Source organism: Saimiri boliviensis, chromosome 1 (genome assembly GCF_048565385.1).
Source record: "Saimiri boliviensis isolate mSaiBol1 chromosome 1, mSaiBol1.pri, whole genome shotgun sequence".
NCBI lineage: Eukaryota > Metazoa > Chordata > Mammalia > Primates > Cebidae > Saimiri > Saimiri boliviensis.
The window spans coordinates 285,475,835-285,497,956 of record NC_133449.1 but is presented as its reverse complement, the minus strand read 5'-3'; the positions used below and the strand labels follow the sequence as shown (position 1 = coordinate 285,497,956).

Below are 22,122 nucleotides of genomic sequence, written 5' to 3'. Positions count from 1 at the left end.
CCATGCCCCGCCACGAACGGTGCCCAGCACAGAAAGTGCTCTGTGTTTCTACTACAAATTATTGAAAAGAGACAGGGTGCATACAGCTTCTAAATCCGTATAATATTGAAAAAGATTTTGAAAATAATAATTTAAAATATTTCCAACTCATTTTCGTATTATAGATGTTTTTGACAGTCTGAAGTTGAATTATAGCTCAACTCATATAGAATGATATTAGGCATTTTAATTATTTTAAAGCTCTATTATTTAAATTCTCTAAATGCATTCCCCACCCTTGGAGTGTTTCTTTTGAGTTTCTTTCTTTTTTGTTTTTTTGAGACAGAGTCTCAGTCTGTCTCCCAGACTGAAGTGTAGTGGCACAATCTCATCTTACTGCAACCTGTGCCTCCCAGGCTCAAGTGATTCTCCTGCGTCGGCCTCCTGAGTAGACGGGATTACAGGTGCACACCACCACACCCAGCTAATTTTTGTATTTTTAGTAGAGACAGGGCTTCACCATGTTGGCCAGGCTGGTCTTGAACTCCTGACCTCAAATTATCCACCTGCCTCAGCCTCCCAAAGTGTTGGGATTCCAAGCATGAGCCACCACGCTCTGCCTCTTTGGAGTTTCCATGCAATCATTTCATGGATGGTAAATTTTGTTGAGTGGAAATTCTGCCAGATTTCTTATTCCAACATTGATTCGGGGTGTGTGGGGGTGTGTGTGTGAGAAGGTGGGAGTTGTGAAGAGAGGATGTAGACAAAAGATACATTAAAAGAGCAAGGTCTTGGGAAACAGGAAGGCTAGGTGCGTGTTTCTTTCCGATGGACATTTCCATCATCCACTCTCCTATCCATCATACCCTCATCTCCAGCCGCCTCCACCTCATGCACCCACACAATCGTCACAGACAGCAGGTTTCTCATCCTCTGTCCCTTTTTGTTTTCGAGTGAGTTGACATGAATTCAAGGGTGTGCACTGATTCAAAGGGCAGTGGAGCAGTGATAGTCTAATTTGTGTCTAAAGTGTCTTAGTCCGTATTTTTAAACACAGTGCTCTAAATCATAATGTCAAGAGTAACCACAATATTTCCCTATTAAGCTTTATATTGTTGATGATCTGCCTTACTGGTGTAATGGTTCAGAAATCTCACCCAGGACTGTGCTCATGGAACATCAGATTAAAACAAGCAATCAATCAACATTTGAAACACTGTTTAGCATTCTCACTGCCTAAATCTTCCTTTAAATAATGGCTGAATTTTCCTTCTTTTATGATTCCTTCTTTTCATTTCTGCAAATTGTCCCATCCTTATCATTTGTGACAGTTTTCGATTGGAAAAATATTACTTCAAGTTTCGGGAGAATTTGCTGTGGAGGAATCACAATGTATTCTGTGAAGTATTCCATTATGTAAACGTGAACTATTCTATTATTAATCACCCAAAAGTCATTTTTAGAAAATACAATGTGAAGCATTTTATTTTATATGATTCAAAATCTAGTCATTAATTACTTTCAACAACCAGCACGTTCAATTCACGTTTCTAGGGAAAATCTCCTTCTTGCCTTCTCGTCTGCTCTGTGGTTGTTCATTAAAATGTGCCAATTACCTCCATTAGGTAGATAAGAAGGTAGAAAATCCTCAGGTACCACTAGTTAGCAACCTGTTCCTGGGGAGTCAATAGCCTCATTTTTCGTTCCCTCTTTTCATTTAAAAAATACGTGCCTAGTGAAAGAAAAAGACTTCCCACTACTGGCAAACATATTTCATAAAACCTCATTAAACCAAGTAATAGGGTTAGCATTTCAATGATTTAAGAAGGTATGTAAGGTTTTACAAAACGAAAATCTAATTAAGATGGTGCTCAAAAAATTCAAGACACTAATATATAACCAAATTAATTGTGATAGGTCTGTCGGAAGGCTGTGCAAATGTTAGTCATTATCATGATTGCAGGTACCAGGACACAACATTTTGGTGAGCCTTTGGGGTTGTAAGTATGCACGGCTCTGCTTATGTAATATGTACCGGAGTAAAACTATTTTTATTCGACTCCTTTTTATCTTTCTACAAGCTCTCTGTTTCAGAAATTAGATAACAAGCCATAAGTCCTAGACCATGCATTCCTGGTGACTGGTTACCTCATCACAGCAAAAAGTCATCCTTCAGTTTGCCAACCAGCCCGAGGCATGAGAGCATCACCTCCGAGCTCTCCATGTTGCAGAACCAACAGGCATTTTGGAATCTGCCCGCAGCATCCTAATCGCTTACCCATTTGTAACAGGTCTGAAAAATTACACACAGAGTGAAAGCTTTCATAAAAATATATTTAAAACAAGCAAGAAAAAATAGTTTTGACCTTAAGGATAACTTCCATTGTTCTTTTAACCAAGTATAGTTAAATTATATGTGTAATGATTTCAAGTACCAACTTATAAAAGATGTGACAAATCAGACAATGAAGAACAAGAGGACTCTTTTTCTCAGAAAAATGTATTTGCAATTCAAATGTTCATATAAAAAGCATAAATTTAAAAAAGTTCCTAGATGTGTGTTTTCAGAAGTGCTATGTTCTTGCCATTCATTGCAATTACATTCCAAAATGTGCAGGGCAGTCCACACTGCATCCTCTTATGCTTTTGTCACACTGAAGTCACTCTCATCACAACCTCCCCCGAGCTGTTATCTTCTGATAAGTCTTCATGGGGTCTCATCCGATTGAAGAGGTGCAATAACACGTAGCCACACTGAAACCTTGGCGAGGTTAACTGAGTTGGGTGAACGAAGTTTCTGTTCCGCAGAGCTGTCAATGGCAACCACAAAGTCCTGCTTGTGGAAGACTCTCCCCGGCTGCTTTCTTCGATGTCTGTGGCTTTGTCATAATTTAACACATCCCAGTGCAAATTCACAGCTCGCCAGCGCTTAAACACTCTGTAAACTGCAGCTCCTTCATGAACAATGAGACCTAAAATTTGGGGAAATCAAAAACCAAAAAGACTGGTGATGATCGAAGGTTGGGAGTGTTATTTTGTATACAAGCAAGGGATCCAAAAATAGTTATGCGATTCATCATCAGCAAAGCATATGCTATTCCGTCTATTCAAATAGTATGACTAATGGCAAGTTGCTACCCATACGACACAGAAATAATCCATTTTTAAAGAATAAGAATACACTAATATGTATAGAGAGTCAAGCTATTGTGGATACAATTTCCTTGCTCCATCATGGTTCAGATTTTGCCGTGGGCATTTATATTGCCTTAGAAGCATAATCATTCTTAGAAGAATCATTAGATTCATTTATGAATTTAACACATATTCTTAAGTGCCTATTGTGTGGCCAAGCAATGTGTTAGGGGCTTGAACCCAGCTGGCAATTTAATTTAAGAAAGAGACAGACGTTAAGACCACGACAGATGCTAAGGTTACTGCTTTCCCAGTTCCTAAAACAATGCCTGATGCGGAGCAAAAACCATATAAACTTCATTTGTACTCTCCTCAACATTTCAACAAAAATGAATTGAACAGTTACTTTAGAGGTTTATGAATATCATCCCATTTAGTTCTCACCAGAGCTTTATAAAGTAAGTCCTAGCACTTCCCCAGTTCTACAAATAAGGAAACCAAGCCTTCAGGATGTTCAGAAACTTGCTCAAAAACAAGCAACTAGTCACGGTGAAGAGCAGTGATTCAAACCCAGGCAGGCTGGCTCCAGGGTCCTTGGTCTTTGCTGCTGTAAAGTGAATTGGCTCTTTCTATGTTTCTGAGAGAGACTCTTAGGAAAATAATACAGCCAACTTGGAAACCATAAGTCAGGCAGAACGCACTAGCACATGCGCCATCTCCACTATCCACCCCAGATCTACCACACACCCTGCGTTTCACACATCTGCATTTCAGTGTGTAGTCCAAAGGCTTTTGGATTTGTGATCCCTCACAAAAAGTAGTCCCTGGGGAAGGTCTCCCAGATTAAAAAAAGGAGGACGAGCTCTCCTCTTCGAGGAGGCTGAAAGTCCACTGAAGTCGGTGGAGAGATCAATGAAGAGCCTTTGGCAGATGAAGCACAGCATGTGAGCAGAGCATGTCAGTTGGCACAGCCACATTTTAATAATACATTTTAAAATGAGCAAACTCTACCTTTTAGCATTTAGACCTTTGGGTATATGCCCTAGAGAAACTCTCACAAATATGAACAAGAAAGCAAGTTTAAATATGTTTACTACCTAATCGCTTGTATTTGAGGGAAAAAAATTGCAAGGGATTTCAATGTCTATCCTCAGAAGAATGGATAAATTATTTGTAAAACCAATGGATAAGAGTAATGAGATAAAGGGAAATATAGTCATATGCATGAACGTGGATACCTCTGAAATCATAATGACAATCCCAAAGTCACAACAGAGAAAATGAAAGTTGCGGAAAGAAACAACTGGAATGAATAAATACTACATATACATTTTAACGAAGGCACATATATGTGGTAGACATGTAAAAGCAGCAACGAGAATAATAACCACTAAATTCATGGTAGTAAGTAAGGAAGGAAAGAACCAAAATTGGGAAGTGGTTTCAACATTTGGGTGTCCCAAATGTTGCATTTTAAAAACTGGGTGGTAGGGATATTAATGTTCAGCATATTATTCTGTATATTTTGGTGCCTGAAAATTCAGAATTTCAAAAATAACAGAGAATTTTCTGGAAAAGTTAATCTAAAGTGGATTTGGGGAGTTGGATGCAATAAGGAGGTCACTGCATCATACGTAAAGAGGCGAGTGATAGCAGTAAGGATAAGACAGAGAAACAATGTAGAAAATTCTTAGAGAAAATTGACAGAAACTCTAATGGAAAAAAAGGGGGAAAAATCGGAGTCCCATGTTTTTAAGACCAGAGGAATGGGTGACTGAAAGATTGGTAGTAACTTTCCAATAGGTACGATGAGGTAAGTGTTTTGAGCATGTTTTTCTTGGAGAGACGATTACATGTTTTTGTCAGATAAAACAGTGCCAGGTGGGTGACAGACATACCCAGTCCTTGGGGGTGTTGAACAAGGAGAAAACAAGGACACAGGGAGGGGAACATCACACACTGGGGCCTTCATTTAAATTAATTAATTAATTAATTTAAATTAAATAAATTAATTTTAAAAAAAGAGATACCCAGTCCTTGAAAAGTGACACCTACCTAATGTCAAAACTTAAGTTCTGTACTTCTCCCTTACCAGGAGGTAAATTTCTGATACATGTCACTTACAAGTATTCCAAACACATTAATATGGGCTACATAAAAAATGCATGTGGTCTAACAAGCAAACATATTTTAAGCCCAGTTTTTATAATGACCAAAGTACAAGGAAAAATGTAAACTTCTGTTCATCGTAACAATTTCAAATAATTGTTTTGATCAACTCCCTTTTCCAAATGAATAATCAGAGTTGACCTAACTGATCAGATATTTTCAGCAAAAAGCCAGAATGAAAAGTCAATGCTACTAGATTGTAATTGGTGGTTCTATTATTAGCTTTCTGAATTATCCATGGTCAATAATTTAACATTTCAGGTTCTACTTTCCCTCCCTAAAATGAAATTGGAATACCTAATCTTTACATTCAGCCAGGGAGTATAAAGATAAATTGGAATTCATCAACTATAAAGCCCTCACATTTTTCTGGGATGGTAAGTATATAAATACAAGACATTGTTATTAATTAAAAATCAATAGTGAATCTGTGTGGTGGGGAACACACATTCACACTAATCACAAAACAATTACAGCCTGAGACAGGTTCATCCTGGCTAAGTGCGGTGATGGGGGTGCAGGAACACAGCTTCACCAGAGAAACCACTGACTTTGCAGGATCCTATTTTTTTATTGATTTGCTTTGCAAGGGCAGAAATCAGATCATTTACTAGAGCCTAAAGTCACTTTCTGGGAATATATTCCTGGTAGCTCTTTTCTAAATACATAAATCTAACCAATATGCAGAAATAAACCCACAGGCCTTTACAGTACATTTTGAACCAAATTTAAAGAGAGAGAGCTACTTGATGTTTTCATGAAGACACAGTCCTTTTGAATTTCCAGTTCTGTGGGCTGCTTTTTAATTGCTGTAGGTTATGAATGATGTTTAGATTTTGTTTTATTCCCCATGAGCATTCAGAATTACTCCTTGCCCTCTGCAAACTCAGATTTTACTGAAATGCAACGAATTCCATTCCCACACTCAAGGCTGCTCTCTGAAATGTGCATTATCCTTCCTTTACTTTAAATGCTCTGGCATTAATGGCAAATGCCTTTTGTGCTAGTGGTTATGAGAAGGTGTGACTACTATGATCATTAAAGCCAGGGTAAGGATTCATTCAACTCTGGCTCATTCTGTTGAAAATCCAGCTTTTAAAAAACTCTATTAGTATGTTTTCTTACCGAGGATCGAATGAATTGTCACCTTGACATTTCAGGTCATATGAGAACAGACTGACTGACTTTTTCATCTGAGTCACTAAGCCTAAATGAAGCGAAAAGCAATGATCACTTCCATAAAATGTAAATACTAAATATTTTAGGATACTTGCTACATTTATTAACAGCATGGATATCCAAAGCATGTGATACATGGGAATTTAAGGTTTTGAGATTTGAGGAGGACGTGCATGTGTGTGTGTGGCTGGCTGCTTGGTTTTTGTCAGTTTCTTACTAGTAACATTTAACTGGAGCATATCCTTACTGAAGTGCAAAGAAACATTTTTGTTAGAGAATAACCTTGAAAAAGCAGGCTCAAATAACTCTGGTTTGGTTGAAATAAACAGATTTTAACATAAGAAAAACAAACTCAAAAATTTGAAGTGGTGTGTTAGTAGAAATTATTTCTGGTATTAGAATATAGGCTACTTACCCAAAGGAGTGATGGGGAAGGCTATCAGGTACATATGGTCACATGCTCACATGCTTGTGCACAGACACACACACCATTTGTCTATGTTTACTTTAACATGTGAATTGTTATAATTAATAGAGACTTAACAAAATGTATGATCAAATACAAGCAAATTCTATCTGACATTAATTACCAAACCACTGGTCAAAAAATTTCATATCGTGTTACCAGTCTCAGCATTTGTTAGATAAGTTTGGTTGCTTTCATAATTCATAAGATAAATTTGTGTCGAGAACCTATTCTGTGCCAAATACTGTGCTAAGAGCTTTACCTGCACAATTTTCATTTAATCTTGACTGCAACTTTACAAATAGATACTAGTTTTGAACAATGTTACAGTTGAGAAAATTCATACCTAGAGAGCTGTCCAGCATCACGATGACAGAAGAATCAGAGGTGAGATTGGAACACAAATTTGTCTAAAATGTAAACCTTGGGTACTGCAGTCCCATCCAACTTAAATCTCCAAAGTATAGAAGTCTCTTCTAATCAGAGAATAACCAAATAAAAGAGATTACTATGGACTAAACATTTGTGTCCCCAATGAATTCATATGTTGAAGCCCTAATTCCCAGTGTGATGGTATTTGGAAGTGAGGCCTTTGGGAGGTAATCAGGGTTAGATGAGATCATGAGAGTGGGGCCTTCATGATGGGATTAATGCCCTTACAAAAAAAAGAGACATCAGATCTGTGTGTGTGTATGTGTGTGTACATACACCAAGGAAAGTCCCGGTGAGGGCATAACAGGGAGATGGTGGTCTGCAAGTCAGAAAGAGAGCGTTCAGCAGACACCAGATATGCTGCTGGTCAAATACCTGCTGCGAGTTGTGAGTGAGTTAGGTTTCCCAAGGGTCATTTTGATTGAACAGCACACAGAGTTTTTCTCTGCACTCCTTTGTGGTTTCGATCTGAGGCCTGCATTTCCTGGGAGAGCTGAGGGTCAATGTGGCTTCCCAGGCAAAGCTCTCATCACCCACAGTGTTGCCTTCAAATAAGCCTTGCTAACCCTTTCTCCCCATGGGTGGGAAGGGAGGGGAGGGAGTGGCTGCTTCCCCTTCACTAGTAGAGGTATAATAATGTCAGTGATACACAAGGATGGTAAAGATGGAAACTCACTGTATAAGCTTACTTAAATCACAACCTTCAGAACTTAATTCACTCATGTTTTAAATGAGGGTGATGCAATTCACCTACAGCCTCAATACATCTCATATATATTTATGTACCCAAACTCTATAACACATAGATATAACCCATGTCATTCTGAGTAGTCAATGTGCACAGGAAGCAAATGAGGACTTTGGGCTCTGTTTAAGTCCATGTGCTAGAGGAGCAGTCTAGAGCCCTTTGAAAAAACTGGTGCCACTTTTGACTCCTTAATTTCTGCTGCTACTTGGTGAAGACCAGAGCATGGCTGCTTCAAAGAGGATTAATCAAATGAGACTGTGGCCCAAGACAAGCTTTGCTGTGATGATCATTGCTAGAATACAATAAAATGCATGAATCCTCTTGACACTTTCTCGACCTGCCCCAAACTTAAATATCCAAGAGTTATGGAAACTTAGATGTGAGTGTAGAAGTAATCACTTTAAAAGTCACTAATCCATTGATAGGTCTCATTAATATGCATCAAAGCAATAAACATAAGTCATGGTTACTTCCATATGTACTAATGATTTTTTGTTGGACTGAACTATATATGAAGCTATATACAAATAACTGTATATGAACTATATATAAAAATTTAATGTAAAATAATGTAGAGTAATATATAGAACTACATGCAAATATATATATTTTCAAAAAATGCAAAAGATAAAAGGTAAAGCTATAAAGACTGTAAGATACAGATATGTCATCACAAAAGTCACTGAGCTCACAAAGCAAAGCTGTCATAAATTGATATCCTAAAACCCAGATATCTCGGAACTGCAGTGTCTTAATTATATATGAGGATTTTGTGAATATGCACCTCCCCTGTTGTCCATATAAAAAGAAATAATGTAAAAAAAAAAAAGCAGCCCACAGAAAATGCACTTACAAACTATACCCTAGAACCAATGGACTTAATAGATACTTCCAGATCATTCTACCCAACTGCAGAATATACATTCTGTTCATCGGCACATGGAACATTCTCTAAGCTAGACCACATGACAGGCTGCAAAACAAGTCTCAACAAATTGAAGAGAGAAAATGAAATCATATCAAGTACTGTCTCAGATTACAGTGGAATTGGAAATCAATTCCAAAGGGAATACTCAAACCCCTGCAAATACACAGAGATTAAATAACCTGCTCCTGAATAATCGTTGAGTCAACAATGAAATAAAGATGGAAATTAAAGGATTCTTTGAACGGAACAATTATATCGACACAACCTATCAGAACCTCTGGGACATAGCAAAACTGAGGCTAAGAGGAAAGTACATAGCATGAAATGCCTACATCAAAAAGTCTGAAGAAGAATAAATAAGACTCTCTAAGGTCAGACCTCAAGGAACTAGAGAAACAAGAACAAACCAAACCCACACGCAGAAGAAAAGAAATAACCAAGATCAGAGCAGAACTAAATGAAACCGAAACAAAATACAAAAGATGAATGACAAAAAGCTGGTTCTTTGAAAAGATAAATCACATTGATAGACCATTAGCGAAATTAACCAAGATGTGTTGGTTTTTCTATTGTTGACTATAAATAGTATAGAGCTTTTCTCTTCCCAGAATGACCTAGAACCACGTAAAATTCACAGAACCAGGTTGAAAATGGCATGTTGATCATCACAGCTCACAGCTCAAGGGCTCAAACACAGAAGCATCGTTACCACTGAAAATAAAATCCTCTGTGCAAGAAACACAATAGGGACAGTGAATTATTCTGAAACTTACCATGACACAAAAACCCTTGACACAAAGGGGCTGTCAAATTTCTAAATATTGGTGATCCAACCCACTCCACCCCCAAGTAGGTAAGAGCACACATGTAGAAATGATTAGTGCAATAATGAAGATCCTAAATGAGGTCAGAGTTTCTGCAGAAGCATGCACAAGAAAACCAGTGTTCATCCTGTGACACCGACACTGTCTACATCCTCCTCTCTACTTCATGAAGTCTGCAGCTATCAGCTTGGACACAAAAGGTACCTCTGTGCTAGATCTCCAGTGCTGATGATACCACTGCCTAGAAGAACAAGATGGCAAAGCCCAATTGTCAGATGGAGACTCATCTTTTACTAATTGGCAGTGAATGAAGCATGCCCTTTTCTGAGAGGTTCCGACACAGGTTAAATTTGTCCTTGTCTTGCCATCTCTGTTGTAGTAAATGACCATCCCCCAAGTCAATTAAACCAGAAGCCTAGGAGACACCATGACTCCTCTCTCCTCTTGCACTAACTTCTGCTAATTCTGTCTTCTTAGCAAACCTAAGCTAGAAGTGTAAGATGGATAATTTCCTGGAGTGCCCACTATTATATTTGCACAATGAAGTATTAACTATGCTTCAAGGTCCAGATTCTCTCATAATTTCTTCTCTGATGTACTCAAACAAAATCAAACTTTTCCTCCTTCTACTGCGTACCACTCTACACAGGAAATATCTGCACTGATATCCTTACTACCTGTACTGTAACAATTTGCTTCTATGCCTGCAATCCCTAATCAGCTGTGTGCTCCCTGACAACAGAACTATGTCTTATTTGCCTTTGGGAACCTGTCAAAGTTCCCTGGTCAAAACTCAGTCTTCGCTGAAAAAGAGAGAGAGAGAGAGGAGAGAGAGAGAGAGAGAGAGAGAGAGAGAGAGAGAGAGAGAGAGAGAGAGAGAGGAGAGTAGCCATCACTGGGATCTAAGGGGTCATGAGGAATGACTTAATCTAGTTGTGACTGCTTTATGAAAATAGAAAAGGATCTTGAGTACTGTTCTTTGAAAGGTTAAAGTAATATTTGCAGATGCCAAAGACAAACCAAGACAGGCAGTTCATGACTAGACTGGTAAAGAGTTTAGGGATCAGGGCCCATACTACACCAGTGGGGTTTGGTCTTTAGGAGATTGGTGGGGAGCGAAGGAAAAATATGGGCAGAGGACATGGCAAGAGCAAAAGAGCTAAAATTCTTTAAAAGGATCTGTGGTCAGCCCTAGCAAACTGTAGCTGCCTTCCCCACTGTCTTGCTGGCCAGGTCATCAAATGCTTGCCGTTATCAATCACAAACTGAGATACTGGGCTGTGCCCAGGCCTAAAGCCTAGGAGGCAGATATGGATTTGTCCATGCTATTTAAGGCAAAATAGAGAGAGTATAAAGGAAGCCGCCAATTCCTCTGACCTCTTGTTTTTCTAAGACGCCAATCAATAAATCATTCATTTAACTGATTTTTAAAATTCCTTGCAGATGAGAGTATCTCCTGATCTTCTGATTAGTAACCCTGGAGCACAAACCCACTATTGGCACATTCAAAGAATACTCAAAAGCTGTGAAGTTTATACATTACAAAAAATATGGTCTATCTTTTTTCTTTATCAAATTTTGAAAAAAAAAGATTAATAGAATTCACAGGAGAGAATTATTATCTAAGTTTCTTCCTTATGGTGCTCAAGAAAAAAAAAAAACACAGATTTTTTTCCAATAAAAGAAATAAAGGAACAAGCCCAATACTTTTATAGACAGTAAATATCATAAAGATATCCCAGAGTTCTCCTATAACCGGCAGAATGGACTGGTATCACTTAAATTGCAGTTGAATGAAGTTTCAATTCCATCTCTCAATCCCTGCACAAATGAAACACCTTGCTGCAAAGGAGGAGCTTCCTATATCACAGAAGTAAGAAGATCAGGAGCCTGGCGGACAAGCACAGTCACCGAATTTCAAAATTAAAAAACAGTGGGTACAATTTAGTCTAACCCTCTCACTTTGTGGAATGAGGACTCTGAGACCCAGAGAAGTGCTGTAGTGGGGCTTGCGCAGGGGTCTGTACCTAGGAAGTGCCTGAGCCCCGAATCAGAGGTGGACACAGGATGCCTGCGTGCTTGCTCTGCAACAACTCAGACCTCGGGAGTCGTCCTCGGCCAAAGCCAGTCATCACTGGTGTCTCCTCGGCCTGTGAAATAGCCAGTGGCCAGAAGGGACATTACACTGACTCTGAAGGAAATGATAGAATTAAAATCTCTTTTTTGTAACACCAAATGCTGCGATGGGTAAACTTTTCTCTGGCCTTTATCATAAAGGGTACATTGCAGCATTTGGATAGGGCGGAGGAGGATTATGGCAACCCTCACGCTTTATGAAGATAAATAACTGCAACCCCTGATTCAGTGAAACTGTATTTGGTTTAAAAAGGCTATCCATGTCTCTCTTCTGTGTTAATTTAAGAATTTAGCATGGGGAATTGCTTTGGTAGATTTCCATTTGTTTCCCACACTCTAGTATATGGACTAAGACCAGTTCTTAGAAAGAGAATTTCTAAGACTTTCTAAGAACTTTCTAAGATAGTTGGTGGGCTTTTCCTAGTGGTAAGTGAAAATAAATACAGCTAATTTTCTCCAATGAATAAACTGTCGACTGCAAACTCACAAAAAATGATTTTAATCATTTTACGGTAAACCATACACATATTTCTTATTCCATTTTGGGCGAGCAAAAATAATATTTTAAAATATCTAAATTGAATCATCTAATTAAAACCTGTTCATCTTTGTGACTAGTAATAGGTGATTTCATTTTTGTTGGCTTCATTTTTCACTTTTCTTAAATCCTACAGGAGGAAGGCAAAAATTCCAAACAGAAACTACCATCTAAGTATAATTAAAATTTACAACTCTTCTGTTTCATTGCATGGCACCAGTAAGATGCTTATAATTGAAAATATTAATGAATTTTTTAACCTGAATATAAAAATGCTCAGACACTAGTTTCCTTAATGTTCTATTCTGTGTCCTAGTAAGAAAATTCAAGATTAGGATGTGATTCTTTACATAGATAATTCTTAGTAAGAAATGGTTTCACTCAGAACAGTGGCAAGAGAGAAATGGCTTTCGGTATGGTGTAGTCCATGCTTTCTATTCCCCCATTAATGTTTCCATTTTTTAAACTCTTTTGGACTCTGTTAATTTAGAATAAATGAATGAATACTTTGGGCTTTCAAGAAAATTTTTTTCTCCATTTCTGATATAAAATCAGTTCACCAATTCTTTAAAAAGTATTTATTGCCAATACCATGTCTTAGGTGTTTGAGAAAGTAATTTAAATAGCTTCACTTTATTGTTTATGTAAACAACAGATTGTAAGTTCTTCAAGTTATTCAGCTCAGTATATAAAGAGGGTTTTTTACCAAATAAATAGAATTATGTGGGTCATGTCAACATTCCCATTCATCACACTGGCTCTGGAGCGGCAGGGTCTGGGTTCCTATTTTGGGTCTTGTTTGCCATCTGTTTGATCTTGGGGAAATCACTTCATCTGCGCCTTCGTTTTCTCATCTCTGAGATGAGAATGGTAACAGTACCTTTGCCTCCTGAGGTAGTTGTGAGGATTAAGTAGAAAAATTGAGGTAAAGTGCTTAGAATGTTGCCCAGATCACAGTAAATGCAATCTTAGATCTATCACTGGACATGCGTCTTTAAAAACTCGATGTCAAGTTCCTCACTTGGAAGCGGCTGAAAACATCTATGGGCTTCATTTCTATGCTCAGCTGTGAGGCTCCTGATGGCCCAAAGTTTGTCTCCGCTGCCTGCCAGCACCCACGGTTCCACATCCTCACTGTTCTGCATAGAAGCATCATTTAGAAGAATGGTCGTGTCCACATTCCTTTGAGAGAACGTTCTTTGGTGCAAAATAGTACAAATCCAACTGCTCCCCAAAGGGGCAGGGATCATTCTGAAGAAGATTCATCTGGTTTTCAGGTTAAGAGAGCAGCCTCCTCTGGGCCTTCCCCAGTGAGGGATGAGGACAGGTGGCTCTTCTTGTACTGTGGCCTCTCTGCTGCACAGTCTACTTTCTGCTTTCTCTTCCAAGGAAAGCGTCCCATTCCCATATTGATTTGGCCTCTTACATAAGCTCACTTTAGATTTCCTAGGGATACACTCAGATCTCTCTGAGGCTGTGCAGTTGCTCCTGAGTCTCGTGTGTTTAGAATTCCCACAGCCTCTCTTGTGGAAAACCATGCAGTGACAAGGTAAAGCCACACAAAACACACACATGTGCACGCTCACATGTGGAATGTGCCCCACGGGAGATGTGCCCTCCTGGCCTCTCAGCTACCCTCTTTGGTGATGAATGGTTTGTCCCCTGGCTCCTGGAACTCCTCTGTCACCTGAGACCCACATGATTCAGGGGCCATGTGGATGGCTTGGCCACAGCCCAACATACGCAACCCATTACCCTCTGCTATTCCTCCTTCGCCCCAACCTAGGCCTTGCTCTTCCAGAAACCATTCCAGGTCCAAGCTCTGAAGCTGTCCCATCCCATTGCTGAAAACAACCTCCAACGCCTCCCACTCACCCACCTTCTTAATCTCAGTGCACCCTCTTCCACCTCCTAAAGACTCTGAGGCCCTAGACTGCATGATCTTTTCCCACTGCACCAGCTTCTTTCTGGCTTTGGCTCCTTCCCTAGCAGCCAAGAAAGCTCAGCCCATCCTGGAGCTATTCTCTCCTCCCTTGATTGGGGAAGGCAAGGTTGATCTTGCTGCTCTGCCTTCCAGAAACTCTGCAGAATAAGACCTGATCTTAACCCAGGCTCGCCACTTCACCTCTGCACTGACTCACTCTTCACCCCTACCTGGCCATAGCCACATGACCTTGTGGATCCAGTGGCCCTGCTCCGGTCTCAGGGAGGTGCTCAGTCATGCCCAGTGATTCTGCAGGGGGCTCAGCCTCCTCTCCCCAGTGCTCTCAGCAGCTGAGCATCACGTTCATTGCTCTCCTCCGAGCCTTTTCCCACACTGTGCCTCCGCTGTCTAAGCAGATGGCCACACTACCTACTTACTGAGAAACGAGGCGTCTTTTCAAAGGAAGCCTCTCAATGTCTCATTCTCTCAGAGGAGAATCTACAGATGCCTCCAGCTGTGCCCGCCTCCTTTCAGAACACGGGGTCCCTCTTGTGCAAGGCAAAGCCCTTCCTGGGTGCTGGGCTCTCTTCTCTTCAGTCCCAAGGACGATGAGCTACCTACCTCTTCCCATCTCTGGATTTTCACTCTTTCCTCTGATTTCTTCTGGGTCTTTCTTTCCAGCATTCACCCGTGCCTAATACTAGTATTAAAGCAAACAAACGAAAACCTTTCTCGATTCCACACCTCCCTCTGGCTTCTACCCTCACTTAACTGTCTCCTTTGTCAGCTAAGATTTGTGAACTCACCTCTGATCCCCCTTCTGCCCATCCCAGCCATTCTCAACTCACTACAGTCTCGCATCCACCCACGTTACCCCAACACTGCCCAGTCCAGGGAGTGACTGTTGGCTTGACTTCACCTAACCCTTGACAGGACTCTGGCACTGCTGGCCACCTGCACCTCCTAGGAGCTCCTCCTCCTCATGTGCCTGATCCCACTCTCTGCTTTTCTGGCCACGCCCCTCTCCCTCCCCTTCCTGTTTCTCCATCGTGTTCTCCAAACTGCTGCTCCTCTCACCAAGGCATTTCCCTGCAGACACTGGTTTCAATCACCAGACATAAATCTCCAGCATCAACCTCTAGCTTGAGTTCCAGACCCTTAAATCTGGCTGCATACTGGCCATATCCACTTGGATTCCCCAGAAACTCTGCAAAAAGAAATAGTTCAAAAGGAGCCTAAGACCATTCTCTCCCTTACCCCTCTTCTAAGATCCAGTGTTTTAGCAACTGATGGCCAGATGCATCTGCCAATCAGCCTCTGTGAATAACACCCGAGAGCCTCTTGCTCCTTCTCCCCCACCCATTCACCCTACCTCCATCCAGTTGATCACCATATCTTGTGATTCATCCCTTTTAATTCTAGCAGCTTCCCAGCAGTCTTAATGCAGGCCAATCACTGGCCTGGGTTACTGTAACATTTCTCACTTTTTCATCCTCACTCTCCTTGATGCTTCCAAGCTACCAAATATCTCTCTTCAGTATTAAGTTGATCAGCCACATTCAGCCATCCTTCTGAGGCTCCCTGAGCATTTGGGTTGGTCTCCTTCCCGAGCTCCTCCCACAGGATCCTTTTCCTTACTGCTATGCCTTAACAAACAGCTTTTGTTCTCGCCACGCCAGATTTCATACGATTTCTTTAAAAATGACATGACTTCATACTTTACTAGGTCTAGGCATTTGCCTCTCTTGGGGCCCCATCCTAATTCCTGCTCTTCCTTGAAAAATCTTCTCCCACATAGACTTCGCTGGTCCTAAGTGTAATTAACCTCTCCCATTAGCTCTCACGTACATTTCTCTCCTGGCACTTTTAGGCTATAATTGCTTATTTCCCTAGCTGTCTCTACTTCCTCAGGTGGGAAGTAGGGAATTGTCATATTCCAGTATATTCCAGGGCTCCACAAACCTTTTCTGTAAAGGGCTAGATAGTAAATCTTTCAGGCCGTGCCAGCCTTTCATTCACTGTCACAACTTCTCATCAACAGCACATAAACGGACGTGGCTGCATCCCAGCACAACTTTATCCAAGGGCACCAAAGTTTAAATTCGCTACAATTTCCACATGTCATGAAATGAAATTTTTTAAATGTATTCAACCATTTAAAAATGTCAGAGTCATTCTTAGATCCTGGGCTGTACAAAAACAGGTGGTGGGCTGGATTCGGCCCTTGGGCTGCAATTTGCCAAGCCTCGTTCTATTTCTATCTCTGTCCTGTACTCCCGGCTCAGCACACGGTAAATACGCAATGAATGTTGGCTCAACAGATGACCAGTGCAGCTTTGGCTAGACTGCCTCAATTGAAAGAGACAACTGAAAATGTCACACTATCTCCTACGGAGGAGACGAAAGTCAACAATAACAGATTTGGTCTGCTGCTCTGCAATGAGGTTAAGGTTTCTCCAGAGGAACTTGAATTGTACAAAGTCAAATAAGAGCAAAGTGTTAGGTTGGGATGTGTTCCCCGCTTAAGGAGAACTCAAAGGGTTAATTAGCCTGGAGAGACCATTCCATGCACAGCAGTGAGGGGCAAGAAGCAAAAACAAGTTCCCTTCTATGTTATTTCCCAGGATTTTAAAGGCAATGGTATCACTCATAACCAACCATGATAATAATCTTTAGAGACATTGGTAAACATCAGTATGATTAAGGCATAGAACAACCCATAATTTGTACCTCCAGAGAACAGAAAAAATAATGGCCTACTTCTCAAAGCATATAAAGGATACGCTTTGTTTCTCCTCTGACTATTTCACATCACAAAGGGCTGCTATGCCTCGGCCTTCCAGGGGTTTTCCCAGTATGTGCTCAAAGCATGAAGGATCCGAGGCAGGGACTCGTGTTGGAGAATGTGCTGCTGGTGGTGTTTCAGGCTCATCACGTTGAATCAGACTCCTTTTAAATGAAGCCAAGGCATTTCCTGGGTTGCGAAGCATGGTAAGACAGTCTGAAGCCAGGAAATAATGATCTGTGCTTGTGAAGGAATTCTACTCAATTTAAGAAATGATTCCTAATGAGCTAGGAGAACATGAAAACCCACAACAGTCCTGTCTGCATGAGTAACCGACACCCAGCACGGCCAATCTCACAGCCCAGGGCTCCTCCACTTGAGATGAAATTGGAAGGAAAACCCACAGGGATTTGAGCAAGAGGAGAATGTTCCTGTCCTTCCTGCAGGAGCAGTTTCACAAAGGTTTTCTTAGTAGTCAAACGGTGGTGCGAGGGGAAGATGTTCCCAGATCAAATTATAAAACAGGAAATGGAAGCATTTCCTGTACCTGCAGCAGAGGTGGCTGATATACATCTTCTGTCTGGAGGGAAAATTGTAGTGATGAGACGATTTCAAAAGGAAATACTAGGCTAATCAACTCTCCTGGTTATTAAGCTAAATAGTGTTTAAGGTGAGCTTTACTCTTCACGTGCTGTATGATTTATGCAGACATATTCACATTAATACTTCCCATGAAACTTGAAATGAGGCAGACACAGCAACACCACCTTCTATAACCCGCCTGCCTCCTTACCCAAAGCGTCAACATAGCAGGTAAGCAGCCTTCGGCAACCCCACTCCATGCCTGAATGCTGGCCTGTCAACCACCAAAGCTTGGCTATCCTCAGTGACCACAGGAGCTCAGATTCCAGGCGTGGTAGTGGTGGTGGTGATTGGGTGGTAATTGAGTGGGTGTCTTGTGATGAAAGTCTTTTGAATGAAAACGATGACACTTTTGAATGGGGTACAGCTGCTCTGCTTTCACAGCTCTGAGATGCACAGGGCTGCTGATGGCTGGCAGCTGTGGTCTCCACTTTGCGTAGATAAAGTATCTTCACTGTGCAAGTGGCCCAGAATCAGACCACACTGAATTCTGGTGGTCTTGGCTCTCCACAGGGAGAACAGGAAAGAGCTTAGTCTACTCAGACATTCCCCAAACCACAAAGGCCCTAAAGACTTTAGGGAACATTCTGATTGTTCTCTTGGTAGTTTTACATTCTTCACTTGAAACTATTTGATATATTTTATGTTTATTCATAAATATTTTACAGCTTAAGAAGTTGCTACCTATCTACAATGATCCAAAGGCTACACATTTTGCAAGCCTTACTGACAGTTACTCTTTCCAGCACACTCATCTATGGTTGATGAACCTGTGGGCCAATGAAAGGCTTACAATTTGCCAAGCCTTGTTCACCATATCACCATATCTCACGATATGGCTCTCCTGCATTCTTCACCAAACTCATTTTTTTTTCTGCTGTAAATTATGGCACATTTAAACTTCCAATGCTAATTTCTTTCTCTTCAATTTCAGTAAATATGTTTTTAACCTAAAATAATTTAAGAAATCATTGTCAACTCCTGAATCATGCTGAGAGACACCAGAGGGCATGAAGCATTTTATTTTTTTTCAAAGAGATAGTCTAAAAGTCATGTATTTTTTGTTTGGAATGGATTAGAATTTTTTTTTTAGCAGTAGATTTATTTTCTTAATTATGCTTTCCTTATGCTAGTTGGTTTGTATTCATACAAAGCAAACTACAAGGAGGACGAAGATGACCTAGAAGCACCATTTCAGGAGGAAACAATCCTAGTATTAAATAGACAACTGGCCATCTTGCATGTGGGAAACTTCTTTGTGATCACAGAGTTTAATTATCCTGAATTCCATTTTCAAAATTCTTTATCTTTATTCTTACATCACAGAGTTAGTAAATGTATATTTCAAGTTTCATGTCAATAAAATGTTAGATTATATAATACTTCTAGCTGCTCTATCTGGAAAAAAGTACTAAAGTGAAGCAATATCAAAGTGAGACAAAAATATGACCCTCATTTTAAAACATGTAAATATATGTCCAATATAGTCAATCTAAGACCATCAATTAGCAATAATATATGGTATTTATTATTCTGAAGTTCTATAATAAAATGTGAACATAATCCCAACTGGTAACTCTAAGTAGTAGTTTTCTTGTTTATACCAAAGCAGCTCTAACCAGAGATATTATCAAATAGGGCAAACAGATTTTCAAAAAGACTATTATAGTAACTGTAAGAATTTACATAGGTGAGGAACAGTGGCTCATGCCTGCAATCCCAGCACTTTGGGAGGCTAAGGCAGGAGGATCACCTGAGGTCAGGCATTCAAGACCAGGCTGGCCAACATGGTGAAACCTCATCTCTAATAAAAATATAAAAATTAGCCAGGCATGGTAGTGTGTGCCTTTAATCCCAGCTACTCAGGAGGCTGAGGAAGAAGAATCTCTTGAATCCAGCAGGTGAAGGTTACAGTGAGCCACGGTCACACCACTGCGCTCCAGCCTGGGTAATGGAGGAAGATTCTGGGTCATAAAAAACAGTTTACATGGATTTAAAGAAAAACCATTTCATTTCAAAGTATAGGAAAATAAAAGTTTGTTGGAGTGCATGAAATTTCAGTAGAAGGAGCATTTTTACTTAGTATTAACTATAATTGGTACAATCAAAAGATACTTTGATCTGATCCTCATTCTGGTATATCTCAGGTTATTTTTTAAAATTCCCTGATCTCTGTAGCTTTCTAAAGAAGGAAAACATAAACAATTACATTATACTTTAATTCACTATTTCAAAAGCCCCAAGAGAAATATTTTTGATTCCTCATGGGTATGTATCAGGGACCAATCAGGGATCAGAGTGTGTGTGTGTGTGTGTGTGTGTGTGTGTGTGTGCAAGTGTATGTATGTGTATGTGTGTGTGTGTGTGTGTGTGAGTGTCTGTATCTCCTCCATTGTGCATGCTTGTGCTTTAATTTGAGAAATAAAATAATATGAACAACAGGCAATAACAGAATCAGTACTGTAGCCACAGAGAGGACTATTTTTCTTGAAGCAATTTCAGGGAGCATTTTCTACACTAAAAAGAGACAGACTGAGAAAAAAAATCCCCTCAGCATTAAAAGTATCATAGATTTTTTTTTAAGTGACCCAAGGACTCCTGAATTATGCTATAGAGTGCAGGGTTTTTGAGAGGCAATGATCTCTGATCCTGATCAGTTCTTAGGATTTACAGATTAGAACTCATCTATGTCCCTGCATGTCGCACCCCTGGGGTCCCAAAAGACATCAGGCAGGATGTGCTGCACACTGGCACGACCTAGTGGAGCCATTTCTCTCTCTCTCTTTTTTTTTAAAGATAAAATTGCCCCACAAACTCAAGTGCCTATGGAATTAATTTTAAGAAAACTACTAAAATGATGCAAAACCACTGATTAAAATGTCAAACAAGTAATGATATCCATAGTTGGCATGGTATGAGGAAACAAGACCTCACCTCATATATATTAGGGGCGTACAAATTGATAATGCCTTTTGAGGTGGCAATATAAAAGGACTAATCAAGATTTAACATATGATAATTACTTAACCCAGACTTCCCATTTCTCAGAATTGTGGTAACAGAAAGATTCATATAAACCGATGTCCTTTACAGTATGGTCCCTAATGGCAAAAATTGGTAACAACCTAAAAATTCATCAGTAACAAAAAGGTTAAATACATTGTTGTATATCTGTTATAACAGGCAAAGATCTCTAGATTATATCATTGAATAATAAAAGACTATTTTCTCAACACTATGTACCGTATGATCTCATAAATAAAATGCAGAAGTATCTGTATACCTATACACATGTAAACCTAATGAAAAAATACAGAAGATAAACATCAAAATGCAAAGAGGGGACATTTCTGCAAAGGAAGTAACAGAGAAGAATTGGGAGTGTGAGTTAACTGGTCTTTTTTTTTAACTTTGTAGATTTCACAATTATAAACACAAATTGTACTTGTGCGTGCATATTATGGGGACAATTAAGAAAAATTTTAAAAGACCAAAAGCAATCCATGTTTTTAAGTGTTGTAAACATAACTAGTTTCTTCCTATAGTATTTGAGGGAAAATCGAAACATTTCCAGACTTGGATTTGCCATTAACTTACAGGGTTGATTAGACCTGACACAAGCACTACTATCTCTTTTTGCAAATATCGCTGATTACAGTTTTGGTTTGCTGCTTCTATTAAGAAGAACTTGAACTCACCTCATCTGGTCCTATCAGATGCTAAAATGACTTGGGGACTGCTGTCACTTTATAGATGCAAGTTAATAAAATCAATCCTGACATCACATGGCCCTCTTCTGGTCCCTCAAACTTCTACTCATTAATAAACATTCTTCTTGTGACGCTAGCTTCCCTTGAATCAAATGGTCAATGGAAATGATGGTCTTCTATTTTTTTGTCAATGTGCCCAGGGTGGAGTGAAGAACAAATCCTCTGCCCAAGGCTTCTGTCGGGCAGCCACTCTTCACTTCTGGGTTTGCTCATCTTCCTTTGTCCACTGTGGAAATCTCCTTCAGCAGGGAGCCAACAGGAGCTTTCTTGGCTGTTACTTCTCTCTAAATTACTGCCACTGACTACAACATCTTAGTGACTTAAAACCTTTCTATTAGTTTTCCTGGTGTACAACCATGCCATCTATTTAAACATGTACAAGGGCTCCGCAAATATAATCTCTTTACATTCCAATTTCCTTAAAACAGATGTGAATTTTATAATAAGTACACATCAAAAATTAAATT

General features: G+C 39.8%; 1 protein-coding gene across 1 annotated transcript in view; it reads right to left on the bottom strand.

The window, feature by feature from the left end:
- Window positions 1-2,292: 2,292 nt before the first annotated feature.
- The window catches only part of MARCHF11 (membrane associated ring-CH-type finger 11), a 119,309-nt gene continuing 99,479 nt past the window's right edge, over window positions 2,293-22,122 (bottom strand). Inside the window, exon 4 of the mRNA XM_010343083.3 lies at window positions 2,293-2,951. Coding sequence (XP_010341385.2) covers window positions 2,629-2,951 — 323 coding nt within the window. The 3' untranslated portion in view covers window positions 2,293-2,628. The remainder of the gene's footprint in view (window positions 2,952-22,122) is intronic.